The sequence below is a fragment of the Sardina pilchardus genome, chromosome 2 (genome assembly GCF_963854185.1).
Source record: "Sardina pilchardus chromosome 2, fSarPil1.1, whole genome shotgun sequence".
Taxonomy (NCBI): Eukaryota; Metazoa; Chordata; class Actinopteri; order Clupeiformes; family Clupeidae; genus Sardina; species Sardina pilchardus.
In genome coordinates this window covers 12,132,677-12,150,935 of record NC_084995.1, presented here as the reverse complement: position 1 = coordinate 12,150,935, position 18,259 = coordinate 12,132,677, and the positions used below count along the sequence as shown (strand labels likewise).

General features: G+C 41.8%; 1 protein-coding gene across 3 annotated transcripts in view; it reads right to left on the bottom strand.

The window, feature by feature from the left end:
- Nucleotides 1-16,724, bottom strand: part of LOC134063208 (yjeF N-terminal domain-containing 3-like) — a 35,745-nt gene extending 19,021 nt beyond the window's left edge. The window contains exons 1-5 of one of the 3 annotated variants that reach the window (XM_062518856.1): nt 16,409-16,724; nt 15,955-16,014; nt 10,558-10,666; nt 10,056-10,166; nt 9,359-9,472 (exon numbers count right to left, since the gene is read on the bottom strand). In XM_062518856.1, the coding sequence (XP_062374840.1) occupies nt 9,359-9,472; nt 10,056-10,166; nt 10,558-10,666; nt 15,955-16,013 (393 nt within the window). In that variant the 5' untranslated portion in view covers nt 16,014; nt 16,409-16,724. Of the gene's footprint in view, nt 1-9,358; nt 9,473-10,055; nt 10,167-10,557; nt 10,667-14,961; nt 15,062-15,954; nt 16,015-16,408 lie in introns of those variants that run through there. The other 2 variants (XM_062518857.1, XM_062518858.1) reach the window with 2 other exon arrangements.
- Between the last annotated feature and the right edge of the window lie 1,535 nt (nt 16,725-18,259).

The window sequence follows — 18,259 nt, the reverse complement described above, 5'->3', positions numbered from 1 at the left end:
TGCTAGTCAACTCAGCGACATGCAGTTTGTGGACAAGAGGCAGATGTAACGGACTGACGTTTCTGTTTGAAAGAGTTGTTTGTGTGTGTGTGTGTGTGTGTGTGTGTGTCTTTGTTGCCGGTGTACAGTATTTCTGAATATGAATGCTGTCTGGACAGGAAATGGCATAGCTTTTATCACATGCAACCAATCCAAAATCGATTTCATATTCAGAAACGTTAACCAGTAACAGCCTGGTTGCTTTGACTTATCAAAACCAAATTTTATCCTATTACATCATTTGAACAGGTGAGTCGTCCTGTTTATTTTACCATCCATTTGAGGCTATAACACATTGCAACTTATTTAACAGTGAGTAAACTGCGGATGTTCCCGCATAACAGGATAGCTATACTCCTAACATTACTCGTATTTGTTCTAGAAACATGCCTAGTTCTAGCCTGGATGCCAGACCGAAGTTTAGCCCCGCCTCCATTCTTTTTCGGCAGGGAACTTCGGTCTGGCACTGCTCCGTTCAGCTGCTACTATTCGAGATACACTTCGGCTCGGACCAATCACATTTCACAGGGCGGGCTTTACGTGATGATTGACATATGAACAGCAGTGACGTTCACGGCTGCATGCGTCCTCGTTCAACGAGTTGGTAGTGAGACCATGTTCGCTTAGGTTGATTTTGATTGCAACAGAAACGCTATGGCTATGAATGCATAATTTGTTCATGCAGTTTGGCCTTTCGTTTATCTTAGCTATTGAAACGGAGGTTTTATCACGGATTCGCACAACTATTTCTGAACACTTAGACCCAGTTAAAACAGCATGTTTGGGTGATGTTGTTCCCGTTTGTTTAAAAATGTCTGTTTGCTCGTTGGGTTAACGACACACTTCCCCAGCTGTTCATTGCATACAGTTTGAAGGAATTATTTTTAAAAACGAAGGAGGATGTTTTCCATAGCCTACCCTGCTACATATTTCTGTCTTAGATTTCGCAGATACTGACAGCCAATAACTTGTTCTGTTTGGTTTGGTCTATCCAATGAGTGCAGAGCTATCCCCCCCGCACTGTATCGGTTGAATCACGCCCCATAATCGCAGCTGAATGGAGCAGTTTCAGACTCATATTCTGATAAGAATTGAGTATGACGTCGTCAGGCTAGCCTAGTTCCTTAGGCTCCCTCCTTCCTTCAGTGGTTACGTGTTTCATGCTAGCTACACGTGAACAACTCATACTTAATTCAACACAAGGTCTACAGACCTTAGAGGTGTACATTTCATTTTCATACATCAAAGCGTTCGCCCGTGACAGCCAATCAAATTCGATGGTGAAGCGTCCAAACAGGAAGTGAGGTCAAATCTCGGAAACGCTGTGAGGTATCGAGACCATATTTGGCGGGATGATTTTGGACACCATCCAAAGTAGCCTCAGTAAATGTGTTGTAATTTGGCCACTAGGGGGCGCCGCAATTAGCAAAAATGCATTTTGGCTCATATCTCTTTACGTCTTTGGGATGACATCTACATTTTTACATTGGAGGTGCTCTGGGACATACCACTGATAAACCTAGGCAACTCGTCAGGTCAGTGTAAGAATTCGGCAATCGAGGGCAACGTCGCCAAACTCGAAGCAGCTTCGCGTCTTGGCCAAACTTTGGCGCTTTGACCTGAGGGCGAGCTGTCGCGTATCCTGCCGGGGCGCTCTCGCGGCGCGTCGGAGCAAGCACACTTCGCACTTTCCCACCGGGAAATGCATTCTAGTTATTATTATTATTCTTCCAGGCCCTAATTTGACTTGAACCACTTATCGTAGGAACTTGGTTCAAACTTTGTCACGTAGCTCTTGCATCAAAGTTTCGGCCTATTACTTTTCATACTTCTACGACTTTTACTTTTTGAAATATTAAATAAAAACTAAACTTTATTTTGCCATAGACTTAACATTGGCTTTGTGACATCATAATTAGCTTTTAAAGAAATAGAATGGAATCAACTTTGCCAGTGTTCTCTCACTGATTTCAGCAACTTCAATGGAACTTCTTCTCTGTGTGTCTCTTCATTGAACTGGATAGCTCACTTGTCATCCCCACTTTCTTTCACTTCTTTTTCTTCACTTCCTCTCACTTTCTCTATCACTCTCTCTATTTCTCCCAATTTTGATAACTTTTCAAAACTATATTTAAAATAACACTTTTTATAGCAAAGCAACCACTATAATTACTTAGTAACAACCTAGCGACCACTTCCATAATGACAACCTGGCAACCACCTTAGCAACCAATGTGATTTCCCTAGCAACCAACGTGATTTCCCTAGCAACCAACCTAGTAACCACTTTTTATAGAATAGTAACCACTTTATTTAGCCTAGCAACACCTTAGTAATCACTTTAAGTACCCTAGCATAATCCTTGCAATGACTTTCCATGCACTGGTATTTCCTTCAGGAAATGCTTTTCTAGTTACAGTGCATGAAAATGCACTGTACTGTTCTTCCTCGGTCTTCTTCTTATTATTATTATTACAGTGCATGAAAATGCACTGTACTGTTCTTCCTCGGTCTTCTTCTTCTTCTTCTTATTACAGTGCATGAAAATGCACTGTACTGTTCTTCCTAGGCTTCTTATTATTAAACTTCTTCTTCTAACGCTCGCAATTCAGCTTCAACCGTTTAACGTAGAAACTTCATTCAAACTTTGTTGCGTAGGTCTTGCTTATGCCATATGTGCTTTGTATTTTTCAACTTTGTAACTTTTATACTTTTTAAACTATTAGTTAAAAACTATCACCATTTCCCCCATAGACTTAACATTGCTCATTATGACATCACGGCAGCAATTAGAATGTTACCCCAGCTGGTCAGCCACCTGGGCACCAACTGTCAGTTTCTCTCAGGCTCCTCTCTGAAGACTACATATTCTGTTCCCCTGTATCCTCTGTGCACAACAGTATCAAAATAAGTCCTCCTAATTCCATCCAACTTTATATCCATTCATCTTCTTCAAACCATTCACTCATCCACCCATTCTAAACAGTCTGCCTATCAACAACATCAATTAGACGCTCTACATTGAACTTTTAAACAATCTACTCTGTCTCAGGCTGGCTCTCTTAAGACTAGCCAGTTAAATTGATTACACCTGTATCTGTATCCACTACTCTCAGTAGAGAGCTGTGTCTCTCCATTCTACAAGAATATAAGGCACATTCCATCCAACATTCTATCCATTCATCTTCTTCAGACCATTCACTCATCCACCCATTAAACTGTCTATCAACATCTATTAAACAATCTGTCTATCAACATCCATTAAACTCTCTGTCTATCAACATTAATTAGACTATCTACATTCAACTTTTAAATTATTTACTCTGTCTCAGGCTTTAAGAGTACTCTGGCTCTCTTAAGACTAGCCAGTTAAATTGATTACACCTGTGTCAACTACTCTCAGAGAGCTGTATCAGTGTCTCTCTTAACAAGAATATAAGGCACATTCCATCCAACCTTCTATCCATTCATCTTCTTCAGACCATTCACTCATCCACCCATTAAACTGTCAATCAATATAAAACAATCTGCCTATCAACATCCATTAAACATTCTATCTATCAACATTAATTAGACTATCTACATACAACTTTTAAAGTATTTACTGTGGGTCCCTCTCAAGCAGCGTTTATATGTCCTCCCTCGCTCCTCGATCCTCAATGATCTACATAAAGAAAGATAGAAGAAGGGCTAGACTATCCCATTGTTGCCGCTCCATCATTCTTTATGTAGATCAGTGAGGAGCGAGAGAGGACGCGTAAACGCTATGAGAGGCACCTTCTGTCTCAGGCTTTAAGCATACAATCTCATTAAGACTACAGATCCTGTTTCACTACTTCCTCTGTCCACAACTGTTTCAAAATAAAGGTCCTCACTGCAATAATACACTATTAAATCATTTAACCATTGAAACTACTCAACTATTGAACTGTTCAACCATTCCAACTGTCAGTTATCATCCACTATGCCTCCAGTCAACTACATGAAACCTCCATGTACCTAGCAACCAACATAGCAACCATTAAAATTAAGCGTTTATGACCGTTTCCATAGCAACCAACATGATTATACTGCAGTAACTTCTTGTTTCCTGATAGTGGCCACCATGGATACCCTAGCAACAAATGTTTCAAAATAAAAGTCCTCACTAGCAAGTTAGCTAGTTAGCATAGTTAGCATTGTTAACATAGTTAGCATTTTTAGCATAACTGCTAGAAATCATCGGTTAAGTTAGCTAATCAACCTGGTTAGCATTGTTAGTAAAGTTAGCATTGCTAGCATAATAAGCATTTTTAGCGTAACTGCTAGAAATCATTAGCTAAGTTAGCTAATCAACATTTTAACATGAATAGAAATCATTAGTTAAGTTAGAACTGGAATGTTTCATCTTTAAACTGTCTACCTTCACACTATCAACTCTCTGTAAACTAAGCAACCACCATGTTTACCCTAGCTACACCTTAGTAACCATATCTACATTATCTATCTATTTTTGCATTTTCATGCACTGGTAATTCCTTGGAATTGCATTTCTAGTTATTAAACTTCTTCTTCTAACGCTCGCAATTCAGCTTCAACCGTTTAACGTAGAAACTTCATTCAAACTTTGTTGCGTAGGTCTTGCTTATGCCATATGTGCTTTGTATTTTTCAACTTTGTAACTTTTATACTTTTTAAACTATTAGTTAAAAACTATCACCATTTCCCCCATAGACTTAACATTGCTCATTATGACATCACGGCAGCAATTAGAATGTTACCCCAGCTGGTCAGCCACCTGGGCACCAACTGTCAGTTTCTCTCAGGCTCCTCTCTGAAGACTACATATTCTGTTCCCCTGTATCCTCTGTGCACAACAGTATCAAAATAAGTCCTCCTAATTCCATCCAACTTTATATCCATTCATCTTCTTCAAACCATTCACTCATCCACCCATTCTAAACAGTCTGCCTATCAACAACATCAATTAGACGCTCTACATTGAACTTTTAAACAATCTACTCTGTCTCAGGCTGGCTCTCTTAAGACTAGCCAGTTAAATTGATTACACCTGTATCTGTATCCACTACTCTCAGTAGAGAGCTGTGTCTCTCCATTCTACAAGAATATAAGGCACATTCCATCCAACATTCTATCCATTCATCTTCTTCAGACCATTCACTCATCCACCCATTAAACTGTCTATCAACATCTATTAAACAATCTGTCTATCAACATCCATTAAACTCTCTGTCTATCAACATTAATTAGACTATCTACATTCAACTTTTAAATTATTTACTCTGTCTCAGGCTTTAAGAGTACTCTGGCTCTCTTAAGACTAGCCAGTTAAATTGATTACACCTGTGTCAACTACTCTCAGAGAGCTGTATCAGTGTCTCTCTTAACAAGAATATAAGGCACATTCCATCCAACCTTCTATCCATTCATCTTCTTCAGACCATTCACTCATCCACCCATTAAACTGTCAATCAATATAAAACAATCTGCCTATCAACATCCATTAAACATTCTATCTATCAACATTAATTAGACTATCTACATACAACTTTTAAAGTATTTACTGTGGGTCCCTCTCAAGCAGCGTTTATATGTCCTCCCTCGCTCCTCGATCCTCAATGATCTACATAAAGAAAGATAGAAGAAGGGCTAGACTATCCCATTGTTGCCGCTCCATCATTCTTTATGTAGATCAGTGAGGAGCGAGAGAGGACGCGTAAACGCTATGAGAGGCACCTTCTGTCTCAGGCTTTAAGCATACAATCTCATTAAGACTACAGATCCTGTTTCACTACTTCCTCTGTCCACAACTGTTTCAAAATAAAGGTCCTCACTGCAATAATACACTATTAAATCATTTAACCATTGAAACTACTCAACTATTGAACTGTTCAACCATTCCAACTGTCAGTTATCATCCACTATGCCTCCAGTCAACTACATGAAACCTCCATGTACCTAGCAACCAACATAGCAACCATTAAAATTAAGCGTTTATGACCGTTTCCATAGCAACCAACATGATTATACTGCAGTAACTTCTTGTTTCCTGATAGTGGCCACCATGGATACCCTAGCAACAAATGTTTCAAAATAAAAGTCCTCACTAGCAAGTTAGCTAGTTAGCATAGTTAGCATTGTTAACATAGTTAGCATTTTTAGCATAACTGCTAGAAATCATCGGTTAAGTTAGCTAATCAACCTGGTTAGCATTGTTAGTAAAGTTAGCATTGCTAGCATAATAAGCATTTTTAGCGTAACTGCTAGAAATCATTAGCTAAGTTAGCTAATCAACATTTTAACATGAATAGAAATCATTAGTTAAGTTAGAACTGGAATGTTTCATCTTTAAACTGTCTACCTTCACACTATCAACTCTCTGTAAACTAAGCAACCACCATGTTTACCCTAGCTACACCTTAGTAACCATATCTACATTATCTATCTATTTTTGCATTTTCATGCACTGGTAATTCCTTGGAATTGCATTTCTAGTTATTATTCTTCTTCTAACGCACGCAATTCAGCTTCAACCGTTTAACGTAGAAACTTCATTCAAACGTTGTTGCGTAGGTCTTGCTTATGCCATGCCTGCTTTGTATTTTTCAACTTTGTAACTTTTATACTTTTTAAACTATTAGTTAAAAACTATTACAATTCCCCCCATAGACTTAACATTGCTCATTATGACATCACGGCAGCAATTAGAATCTTAGGCCAGGTGGCCGGCCACCTGGGCACCAACTGTCAGTTTCTCTGGCTTTAAGCATACAGTCTCTCAGAAGACTACATATCCTGTTAACTGTTTACTCTGTCCACAACTGTTTCAAAATAAAAGTCCTCACTGCAATAATACACTATTAAATCATTTAACCATTGAAACTACTCAACTATTGAACTGTTCAACCATTCCAACTGTCAGTTATCATCCACTATGCCTCCAGTCAACTACATGAAACCTCCATGTACCTAGCAACCAACATAGCAACCATTAAAATTAAGCGTTTATGACCGTTTCCATAGCAACCAACATGATTATACTGCAGTAACTTCTTGTTTCCTGATAGTGGCCACCATGGATACCCTAGCAACAAATGTTTCAAAATAAAAGTCCTCACTAGCAAGTTAGCTAGTTAGCATGGTTAGCATAGTTAGCATTGTTAGCATAGTTAGCATTTTTAGCATAACTGCAAAAAATCATCAACTAAGTTAGCTAATCAACCTGGTTAGCATTGTTAGCAAATTTAGCATTGTTAGCATAGTTAGCATTTTTAGCATTGCTGCTAGAAATCATTGGTTAAGTTAGCTAATCAACCTGGTTAGCATTGTTAGTAAAGTTAGCATTGCTAGCATAATTAGCATTTTTAGCGTAACTGTTAGAAATCATTAGCTAAGTTAGCTAATCAACATTTTAACATGAATAGAAATCATTAGTTAAGTTAGAACTGGAATGTTTCATCTTTAAACAGTCTACCTTCACACTATAAACTCTCTGTAAACTATGCAACCACCATGTTTACCCTAGCTACACCTTAGTAACCATATCTACATTATCTATCTTTTTCTGCATTTTCATGCACTGGTAATTCCTTGGAATTGCATTTCTAGTTATTAGAGTGCATGAAAAATGCACTCTACTGTTATTCCACTTATTCTTATTATAGTTCTTATTCTTCTTCTAACGCTTTTTGTGCGTTTAATGCGGCTTCAACGGTTTAACTTTGAAACTTCATTCAAACTGTGTTGCGTAGATCTTACTTAGGTGACTTCAGACATGTATTTTTCAACTTTGTAACTTTTATACTTTTTAAACTATTTAATTAAAACTATCAAAATTTCCCCATAGACTTAACATTATGATTATGACATCACCGATTAGAATCCTATGCCAGAACTCTCTCTCCCAGGCTTTTAGAATCCTATCCCAGAACTCTCAGGCTTCTAGAATCCTACTGTATGCCAGAACTCTCTCTCTCAGGCTTTTAAGCATAAAGTCTGGCTCTAATAAGACTACAGATCCTATTCAACTGTTCCCTGTGCCCAAAACTGTTTCAAAATAAAAATCCTCACTACCATAATTCACTATCAAATCATTCAACCATTTAAACTACTCAACTATTTAACTGTTCAGCCATTTTAACTGTCAGTTGTCATCAACTATTTAAACTACTCAACTATTTATACTCAACTATTTAACTGTTTGGCTATTCCAACTCTCCGTTTTCATCAACTATGACTCCCTCCAACTGTTTCTACTGCCTGAAACTAAATTCACTATTAATTAATTCAACTATTTAAACTACTCAACTATTTAACTGTTTGGCTATTCCAACTGTCAGTTTGCATCAACTATGACTCCCTCCAACTGTTTCTACTGCATGAAACTGTTTCAAAATAAGTCTTCACTAAAATAATTCACCATTAATTAATTCAACTATTTAAACTATTCAACTGTTTAACTGTTCAGTCATTCTAACTGCCAGTTGTCATCAACTATGACTCCCTCCAACTGTTTCTACTGCCTAAAACTGTTTCATATTGAAGGTCCTTACTACAATTGTTCACAATTAAAGAATTTAACATTTAAACTGCTCAATTAATCAACTTTTCAGCCATTTTAACTGCCAGTTGTCTTCAACTATGACTCCCCTCAACCTTTTCTCTACTTCACCTCTATCTTTGTCTCAATTTTCATGCACTCGTAATTCCCTGGAATTGCTTTCTCTAGTTATTATTATTATTCTTTTTACCTTTTTGTGCGCGCTATTCAGCCCGAACCGCTTAACGTACAAACTTGGTTGAAACACCGTTCTGTAGATCTTCCAAATATCTACTAGACAATCTATTTGACATTTTTGAGAAGTTTATACTTTTTGAGATATTTGTAATTAAAAGTGTATTTTTCCCCCATAGACTTTAATGGAGAATGTGATGTCATAATGAGCCAGAACTCTCAGTTCCCAGTCTAGTTAGAACACTGCCCTGTGAATCCAACTGTCACTTTTAATCAAAGATTCTAGAACAGAGTTCCACTTAAGAATGTTTGGCAAGAGCATCTCTCTCTCTCCCTGAACTACACATCCTATTGAAGTGTTTCCTGTGTGTCAAAATAAAAGTCTACCCAACAGATTGCATCCCCTCGTGTAATTCCTCGGGAATTGCATTTCTAGTTTGAATGTTAGAATTTACAGTGTAGACAATATAGTTGATGGGTTAATGTGTTTTTTCCTTTAAAAATGTCTAAGTATGGCTAATTTCTAATGCACACACATCACAGACTCACATACAAGCGTTGTTGGGTCAGGGGAGCTTGGCTCACCTCAGCGGGCAGGTAGGACAGGAAGGGGATGTCCATCTTCTCACACTGCACGGTGAAGGCCTGCTGCACGGCCTGCTGGGAGCGCTTCGGGTAGAACACCGTTGGGAGGTAGTCCTGTCGCCGAGGATGACATAACAGAGAGAGGTCAAGGGGTCAGTGGACACACACACACAAACACACAGAAAGCCATCTCCAAACTCACACACATACACATACAGACATGTCATAGACCACCTGTGTATGTGTACAGTGCTTGAAGTGGGAAAAAATAAGTGCAGTACTAGCCTAGCGGAACGCAGAAAAAAGTGGCGGAACCCAAAAGACGAAAATACAGAAGTTCCGGAACTGCGTTCCGCTGCGTTCCGGCCCACTTCAAGCACTGTTTGTTACACACATACACAGTTGGCCAACATATCTACAAAACCTTTGTAGATACTTTGTACTCACAAACAGCCTATACTCACAAACAGGCTATACTCACAAACAGAGTCTATACTCACAAACAGTCTATACTCACAAACAGAGTCTATACTCACAAACAGTCTATGCTCACAAACAGAGTCTATACTCACAAACAGGCTATACTCACAAACAGTCTATGCTCACAAACAGAGTCTATACTCACAAACATAGTCTATGCTCACAAACAGTCTATACTCACAAACAGGCTATGCTCACAAACAGAGTCTATACTCACAAACAGGCGCAGGTATCTGGCGCAGGACAGCCCCACGCAGCCGTTGTGCTCCGGGCCACAGATGACCAGCACTGTGGGCTGCCGCTTCTCCAGAGAGCCCAGTGGAAAGGCCTGGGGGTCAAAGGTCAACCAAAGTTCAGAAGTTCAATCACACTTAATGATCAATATAAATCAGTGATCACACTCCACAACATCCTCTAAGTCTTTTAAATAACACCAACCTCTCTGCAAGCTTATACACATATTCACGTACTGACAGAGTTTGGCCTAAACTGTATTATGATTAACTTAAAGGATGTTCACATTTGTTTAGTAAGATAAACATGACTGCATCAACTTTACTGCTGTTTTGTTGTAGTAATGCATGCAATTTTGTTGTATTAATGCTTAGTGTATATGTATATAAATAAATACAAAATAACCAGCCATTGAATTAGTGCAACCTGTCACGAAAACACCTGATATGTAAATTTGTGTGTGTGTGGGGGGGGGGTAAGCGGACCTTGGCAACTCCGATAGCGCAGGCGTGCCCCAACACCTCCGTCAGCTGCTGCTGGCCAAAGCGGTAGTCCGTCAGCAACTCAGTTTCCATGGCGATTGCTTCCTCTTTCCTGGTTTGGGGAGGGGCGTTGTGAAGGATGGATAGATGTTATGAGATAGGATAGGGATAGGGATAGGGAAGGACTGTAGAGTGAGGTGTGAGTTACAGGTTGTGGAATAGCAGACCAGACAAAGACATGATATGAAATATATGTGATCTGAATTGAGGACTGAGGGCCATGTGTTTGCGTGCGTTCCTGATGGTCTGTATGTAAGTGCATGTGTGTATGTGTGTGTGTGCATGCGTGCGTGTCATGTGGTGTTGTGGTGTGTGTGCGTGTGGTGTTATATGGTGAGTGTGTGTGTGTGTGTGTGTGTGTGTGTGTGTGTCATGTGGTGTGGTGTTTATGTGTGTGTGTGTGTGTGTGTGTGTCATGTGGTGTGGTGTTGTGTGTGTGTGCGTATCATGTGGTATGTGTGCGTGCCCGCTCTCCCTTGTGAGATGATCCCGTCTCAGGTGCCCTCACAGTCACCCAGGCAGCAGTGAGGTGAGCTTAACGCTGACCCCCCGCCCCCCTCCCCCGCCCCCCGTCCCCCGTCCTGCTGAGGGCATCGATCAGCCCTCTCAGGCAGCAGCCCTCCTGTCCTCCTCACCTGATCCCCACTTGGCCTGCACCTCCGCGCTGCGTTTACCTCAGGGCACCCCCCCGCAGCCCTGCTCTGCTCTAACCGTGGCCTGCTGTGCTTGTTTGGAGTCAGAGTGTGCAACACTTCCTTCTTATTTGCAAGTGACAGACACTATTTAACCAGAGTTGACCAGAGTCAAATTCCTTGTTTGTTTACACCAATAAAGCTGGATCTGATTCTATAGCATCGGACCCATTTTGCCATGGGAGGTTGTTTGGGGGACAGTGGCAATGTAGTGTTGCCATGGGAGGTTGTCTGGGGGACAGTGGCAGTGTAGTGTTGCCATGGGAACAATGGCAGTGTAGTGGACAAGGAGCCAGGTGTATGCGGTAGCATGAAAAGTTGTGAGCCGCCAGCTGCTTGCGTTGAGCCCTTGAGCGGGGCACTTAGTCTGGCCCTGCAATTAACTGACATCTGCAAGTTGCTTTGGATGAAAGTGTCATCCAAATAAATGAAGATAGAGAGAGCTGTTTGTGATTGCACATCATGGCCTGCTGTATGGCAGATGCTAGTGCATGCCCACTGTTCAGTGTCCCTATATACAAAGTAGTGTCGGATGGCTTTAATGTTAAGGGAACTTAAGGGAAGCCTTCTCACTATATCCCCACGGTTTTAAGGAAGGGAGCTCAGTGCTCCTGGTCATGGCCAAGGGGGCAGCGAACGTTCTGAGAGTGTAGACAGTATGGCGGCCGCCATGCTAACGAGAAGACCGTGGCTAGCTGGCCATTCCATTGAATCCTATGGGGCGTAAGCGCCACTTTGACATCAAAAAACGTTACAGCTGAAGCGTTTTAAGCCTTTATATGAACATTTTCTATTGTCGGGGTACATACTACATTGTGAAATTTACATAATAATCTCGTAACTGTCTTATCGGCGGAGTAATTAACGTTTTTCGAAAGTCAATGCTAAAGTGTTAAAGGCGCATGCGTCCAGCGAGAGTAAAGCGTCGCCATAGGTCAGACTCGGTCAGACTACGTGCCTACGTCACATGTACGACATCTGAGCCTGCGCAGGAGACCTATGACGGAATAAGAAGACCTAAAAAAAACGTTGAAATTTGCTTCCTCGGTCTCTGCTGCCGTCTACGTGATAGCTCTGTCCATATCTTTTACTGTCTATGGTCATGGCAGTTAATGAAATGTGACAGACTACAACTCCCATAATGCAGGCAGGGGGTCTGGAACACTGGGAATGTAAGGCAGCAGAGACACAAGAAAGGAGTAGCTCCTAGCGCACTTAATGGGACATTTTACCCATTTGCATTAAGCTTTGTATCGTTAGAAACTCATATTCTTGAATGGTTGTGCATTATTCTATCACTTTACGGTAGAAGTACGTGTTTTAGTGTTGCAGTTCCTGCTTAGAGTGATGTAAAAATCATAATTTTGCATCATTATAAGAAGGAAGTCCCATATCTTTGAAGAGGGGTTGAGACACCAAAGACTCGTTCCTCATTTTTCCAGGGGGTGGGACCCGCTCACCCTAGACCTATTACAGAAACTAAAACCAATATTTTAAGCTAAGCTAATAGGCTAGGTTCTTGCTCTGCAGAGAAAGCTGATAAGTCACACAATGGTGGATGGTACTTTTGAAACTGGTATGGCAAATGGGGATTCTGAAGATCTGGTGTGTGAATCTGATGTTCATGATTACCTGTACAAGCTCAGCTGCAATACAATGAAGAACAGGAGGCCTGCAGCAATACCTGCCGCTCGATTAGCAGGAAGAGCCCAGGCATGCTCGAGCTCGGGAAGACTGAGGTAAGTAGCCTATAACATTACTCACAAATTATCACACAAATTAGTGGCACATTAGTTAAATGTCGGATATGCTACCCTATGCTGTCAATTCGCGGGACATCTGACATAGAAATAGTAAAATGTAATTTTCATACAAACAAGTATTACCTTGGGGGGCGCTGTGGCGCAGCAAGCTACAGCACCCGTACCATTTACGGGTCCGAGTGCCCATGGGGACCCAGGTTCGAATCCGGCTTGCAGTCATATCCCGATCCCACCCCATCTCTCTCTCCCACTTATTTCCTGTCTACCTCTTCACTGTACTATACTAATAATAAACGCAAAAAGGCCAAAAAATATACTAAAAATAAAAAAGTATTGCCTAATGATAGTTCGCAAAATAGTGATTTTGTGCAACATAAAACAATGATGGTTTTAATTTTAGAATCCTTTTCAATGTCAAAGTGTTTTAATGAGTGGATGTCTAGGGCAGCTAAGAGCAGTGAAAAGCAAGGAATTCTGGGAGTTGTTGGCTTTCATCCACATGAGCCAAAAATAAATGTTTAGCTTTTCTCTCCCATCTCAGGGGAAAATGAGGGAATGATGCACAACCATTCAAAAGTATGACTGGATTTGTAACGATACAGAGCTTAATGCAAATAGTTATAAAATGCCCCTTTAATAAATCTTAAGGAAGGAGTGAAATCCATTTTAAAACTAGAAAAGCACTCAGAGAACGTATAGACCTCTGCCAAGCGAAAACATAACCGCCACCGTTTCTTCCTTGGGTCATATCAGACCTTCCCTGAAAATTTCATTGAAATCCATCCATAACTTTATGAGTTATCTCAGACAAACAGACAGACAGACAGACAAACAAACAAACCCGATGAAATCATAACCTCCTTGGAGGAGGTAAAAATGTCTAAAAGTAATGTCGACCATCTCTGAAAGAATAACAAGGAGAAAGAGAGGGAGAGAGTCTCTGTGCCTTGGCTGCTCCAGTGACCATTAATCATTTGGCCTTGCTGTCATTATGTTGTACTATACGGTCATTGCATCTGCACATTATTTAACCATTCTGCTATTACGACCATTGTCATCAGTGAGGCAGTATGTGATATTTGATTTGATCTTCCAAAGCTGGGCATCAACTCCAGTTACTACATCTGAGTACTTCTAGTGAATGTGCCATCGCAGAGTGGTGTTGGGGTTTCTTCGTGTGTGTGTAAGATTGGCCAAGCAGGAGATATCAGGCATGTAGGGTGGGTACTTGAGGGTATTGTACTTGTAAGTCGTTTTCAGTTACACAGGAACGCCCCCTGAAGTCAGGTTCCCACTTGTCAGCTTGTTTGAACCCCGAGTTTGAACTGGCTTTACCAAGAACAGTATGAGAGCCATATACGAAGTGTTTATCAGCAGTTCTGTCCTTTTTGTGTTTAATTAAATCAGTCATAGAAACATAACTAGTGTCCAACCTCTATCTGACACTATGTTGCTATGACAATTGCTTGAGTAATGCAGAGCGATAGTGCTATCTGGTAAGAAGCGCTAACAATAGAATTGCTAAGAAACAGTAGCATTTTCTTCTTATGTCAACAACTGTAAAGCATCCAAGTCGGATTTTTACACTTAACACATTACATGTGAAATAATTCCCAATTATTAGTCACTTACAACAGACAACTGGAACGCAGTATTAGGAGTCACATCTGTGAGCCTACTGGTGTGTGTGTGTGTGTGTGTGTGTGTGTGTGTGTGTGTGTGTGTGTGTGTGTGTGTGTGTTTGTGTGTGTTGGGGTGAGGGGAAGGGAGGGGGTGGAAGGCTTAGAGAAAAGGAGATTATGGAGATTAAGACGATACAGGAAGCCGAGACGTGGCGTATGTAAGGATGCACAGTGCGGACAGACAGAGGAGCACCTCCAGAGCACACCCACCGGTGTTCAGCCTGCTGCCTTCAGATGCCAAGACAACTGTCAGAAAATGTGTCTCTGCTGTGAGTCTGAAGGCCCAGATCTTATTATCAGTCTCATTATCCTGGGAGCCACCCACAGGCTCAGAATAGCTTAAGATGTTGATCACACACACACACACACACACACACACACACACACACACACACACACACACACACATATACACACACACACACACGATTGCACGCACATACTCACACACACAAGCACGCACACACGCACGCACACACACACACACACACACACACACACGCACACACACACACACACGATTGCACGCCAATACAGTACACGCACACACGCACACACATGCACGCACGCACGCACGCACGCACGCATACACACACACACACGCACACACACACACACACAAAATCATCCCTTATTACTGTCTCCATACTTGAAGACAAACTCAAGCCCATTATTAAACCCTAGTGAGTCAGAGGACCATTTCCCTCCCTCTCTTTCTCTCTGTTTGTTTAACATGTCTCTCAGATGCAGGAAACAGAAGAGCTTTAGATGTAACAGTGGTGGCTGCCACTGCCTCTGACTTCAGTCCCCGTCACTCTCCTCCTCTCTGGCCATTTCCTCTGGTCCCCACGGCGGCCCATTAAAAAAGGTCAAACTCAGACCTACTGTTGGACATTGAGATTAAGATTGAGTTCACAGCGCAGCAGTTGTGTATGGGAACGTATGGGAAGGGTCAAAAAGCAAGTATATTTCCGGCTTAAAGCTAAAAACATCAATGGCAAAAGCACAGAGTTTGTGTTTTAAGCCTTAAAAACATGATGGGTCAACGCTATTGGGTTCTTCTCACATGCACAGCACAAAACCACAATTTATTGCATAGAGCCTTACATAGCAAGATTTCTACGCCTGAGGCTGGAGATGTCTTTAAGCAGCATCCCCACCTTTCCGTACCCCTCAAGAGACCCCAACCCGACGGCTCCATACCTGAGGTAGCGCAGAGCTCCTGTGGGCTCGTCATGAGGATCACCGGGGCTGTAGCTCATCCTGAGGAGAGAAGGAACGGAGTTGCCAGAGGACGAGGAGGAGGAGGAGGAGGAGGAAGACGAGAGGAGGTGAAGACCCGGAGAAGCTCTGAGCAGACTCAGGAACGTCGCTACCAAGAGCCTGTTCTCACAGTGTGTCCTGGGGGCGTCTGACGCTTGCTCTTCCTGTGGGATCAGCTAGACCCCTGCAGCTTCCTCTGTGTGTGTGTGTGTGTGTGTGTGTGTGTTTGTGTGTGAGGTAGAGAAAGAGAGAGAGAGTGCGTGTATATGTGTGTGTATGAAAGAGAAAGAGAGAGGGAGAATGTGTGTGTGTGTGTGTGTGTGTGTGAGAGTGAGAGAGTGTGGGTGTGTGTGAAAGAGAGAGAGAGTGTGTGTTTATGTATATAGTAACTCACGCTCTTTGTGCATCCACGTATTCCACACGTTTCTCTCACCTTTCCCTTGCAGTGGAGATGTTCAGTCTGTGTCTAAAATTAAAGTGTTGTGTGAATGTCTGCAGGTCTGTGTTCTGTGCTTCTCTCTTTCTCTCTCGCTCGCTGACTGTAAGAAGTCCCAATGCTCTTGAAAGGTGCAGGTCTCTGTTCTGTGCTTCTCTCTCTCTCTCTCTCTCTCTGTCTGACTGTAAGAAGTCCCACTGCTCCTGAAAGGTGCTGTAGCCAGTTAATGAAGCAGTGCAAACAGCAGGGCTGGAAGCAATCAGACGACTGGAGGCGTGCATTTCCATGTGAGGCAGCCTATGTGTGTGTGTGTGTTGTCTGTCTGTGCCTGTGTGTGTGTGTGTGTGTGTGTGTGTGCATATGCTTGTTTAATGCTTCATATGTACCCAACAACTGATCATTTCCCTTGAAGGTCACCCTCCAGAAACAATGTCTTTGTTCCAGAGAGAGCTGGACCCGCAGCCAGTGTCTGCCATGTTTTGGTGAACTAAATGGGGCGTACGCCCAGCCGCAGTTCCACACAGTAAACAGGTTCAAAATCCCCACAGCGCCGGCCATTACCTGTGAGAGACTGAAATACTACTGAACAGAGAATTGGGAACAGGACCAAACGGAAGGTGTGATTCCGAACCATCCGTCTTTTGGGCCATTTGCCCTGCAGGAGCTTATAGTTCTCAGGGGCTTCCTTTGTGCGTGTCTCCTCTGCAGGAGCCACCCTTGATAACTCAGGAACCTTTGCAGGGGTGAAGTCCCTATCAGGTACTTTGAGCAGCCCTGAAACCATAGAATCAGGAATGAATGCACTCTGTCATCTCACTGCACAGAACGCACACACATGCAGCACACATTTCAACACGGCCAACCATCTGGAAATGGCAGGACGGAAGTGTGTGCTTGGTGATATGATAATTGCGGGATGATCAACAACTAATTTGGATTTCAGAGGAATCCCATTTTGCGCCCATAGAGAATATACATAAGAAGCATAAGAAACTTTACAACATAAAGAATGATGGGGCGGCAACAATGGGATAGTACAGTATATCCAGTGTTATAGATCAGTGGGAACGAGCCTGGAGGACCAAGTATTGAGGATCGAGGAGAGATGTTGAGAGGCACCCATGAATTACGACGAAGTGTCTTGCTCCGCACTAAATATCTTTGACACAACCCAACTTGTGAGATCAAGCAGGCTGCCAAACAGGAAGTGAGTTCATATCTCATTCGACTTCATGTAGTTGTCTTAAGACGACTGCAGACGTGATTATTTCTGAGATTCTGATACGTCTTTCAAACCGGAATTGTGCATACGTCATGGTTGAAAACGTATCAGAATCTCAGAAACAATCACATCTGCAGTCGTCTTTAGGCACCAGTGTTTTTTTCCTAAAATGTTAATTTTTTACATTAATTTCAAAAGGCTTTAACTTAAAAGTGATAAGAGATAGACTTTCTGTAAATTAGAGAAATATTAAGGATGACCCGAAGTTAGGGATTAAATGTATCCAACCAGAGCCATATAAAGAGAGAGTTGCGACAACTCCATTGACGCTAATGTTCCATATTTTCTCAACAATAGTTCCCGGAAGTTAGGATCGAACACTCGTTAACAGACAGTAAAAGACGGTTATTTTAAGATTCTAACGAACTGTCAAAATCGCTTCCGGGAACTATTTGAACTACTTGAAGTTACACGAACCACGTCACAAACCGAATTTTCTGTACCCGGGTTGTCGCAACTCTCTCTTTATATGGCTCTGTATCCAACTAATTTGCATATTATGATGTCATAATGACGTCATATGGTGG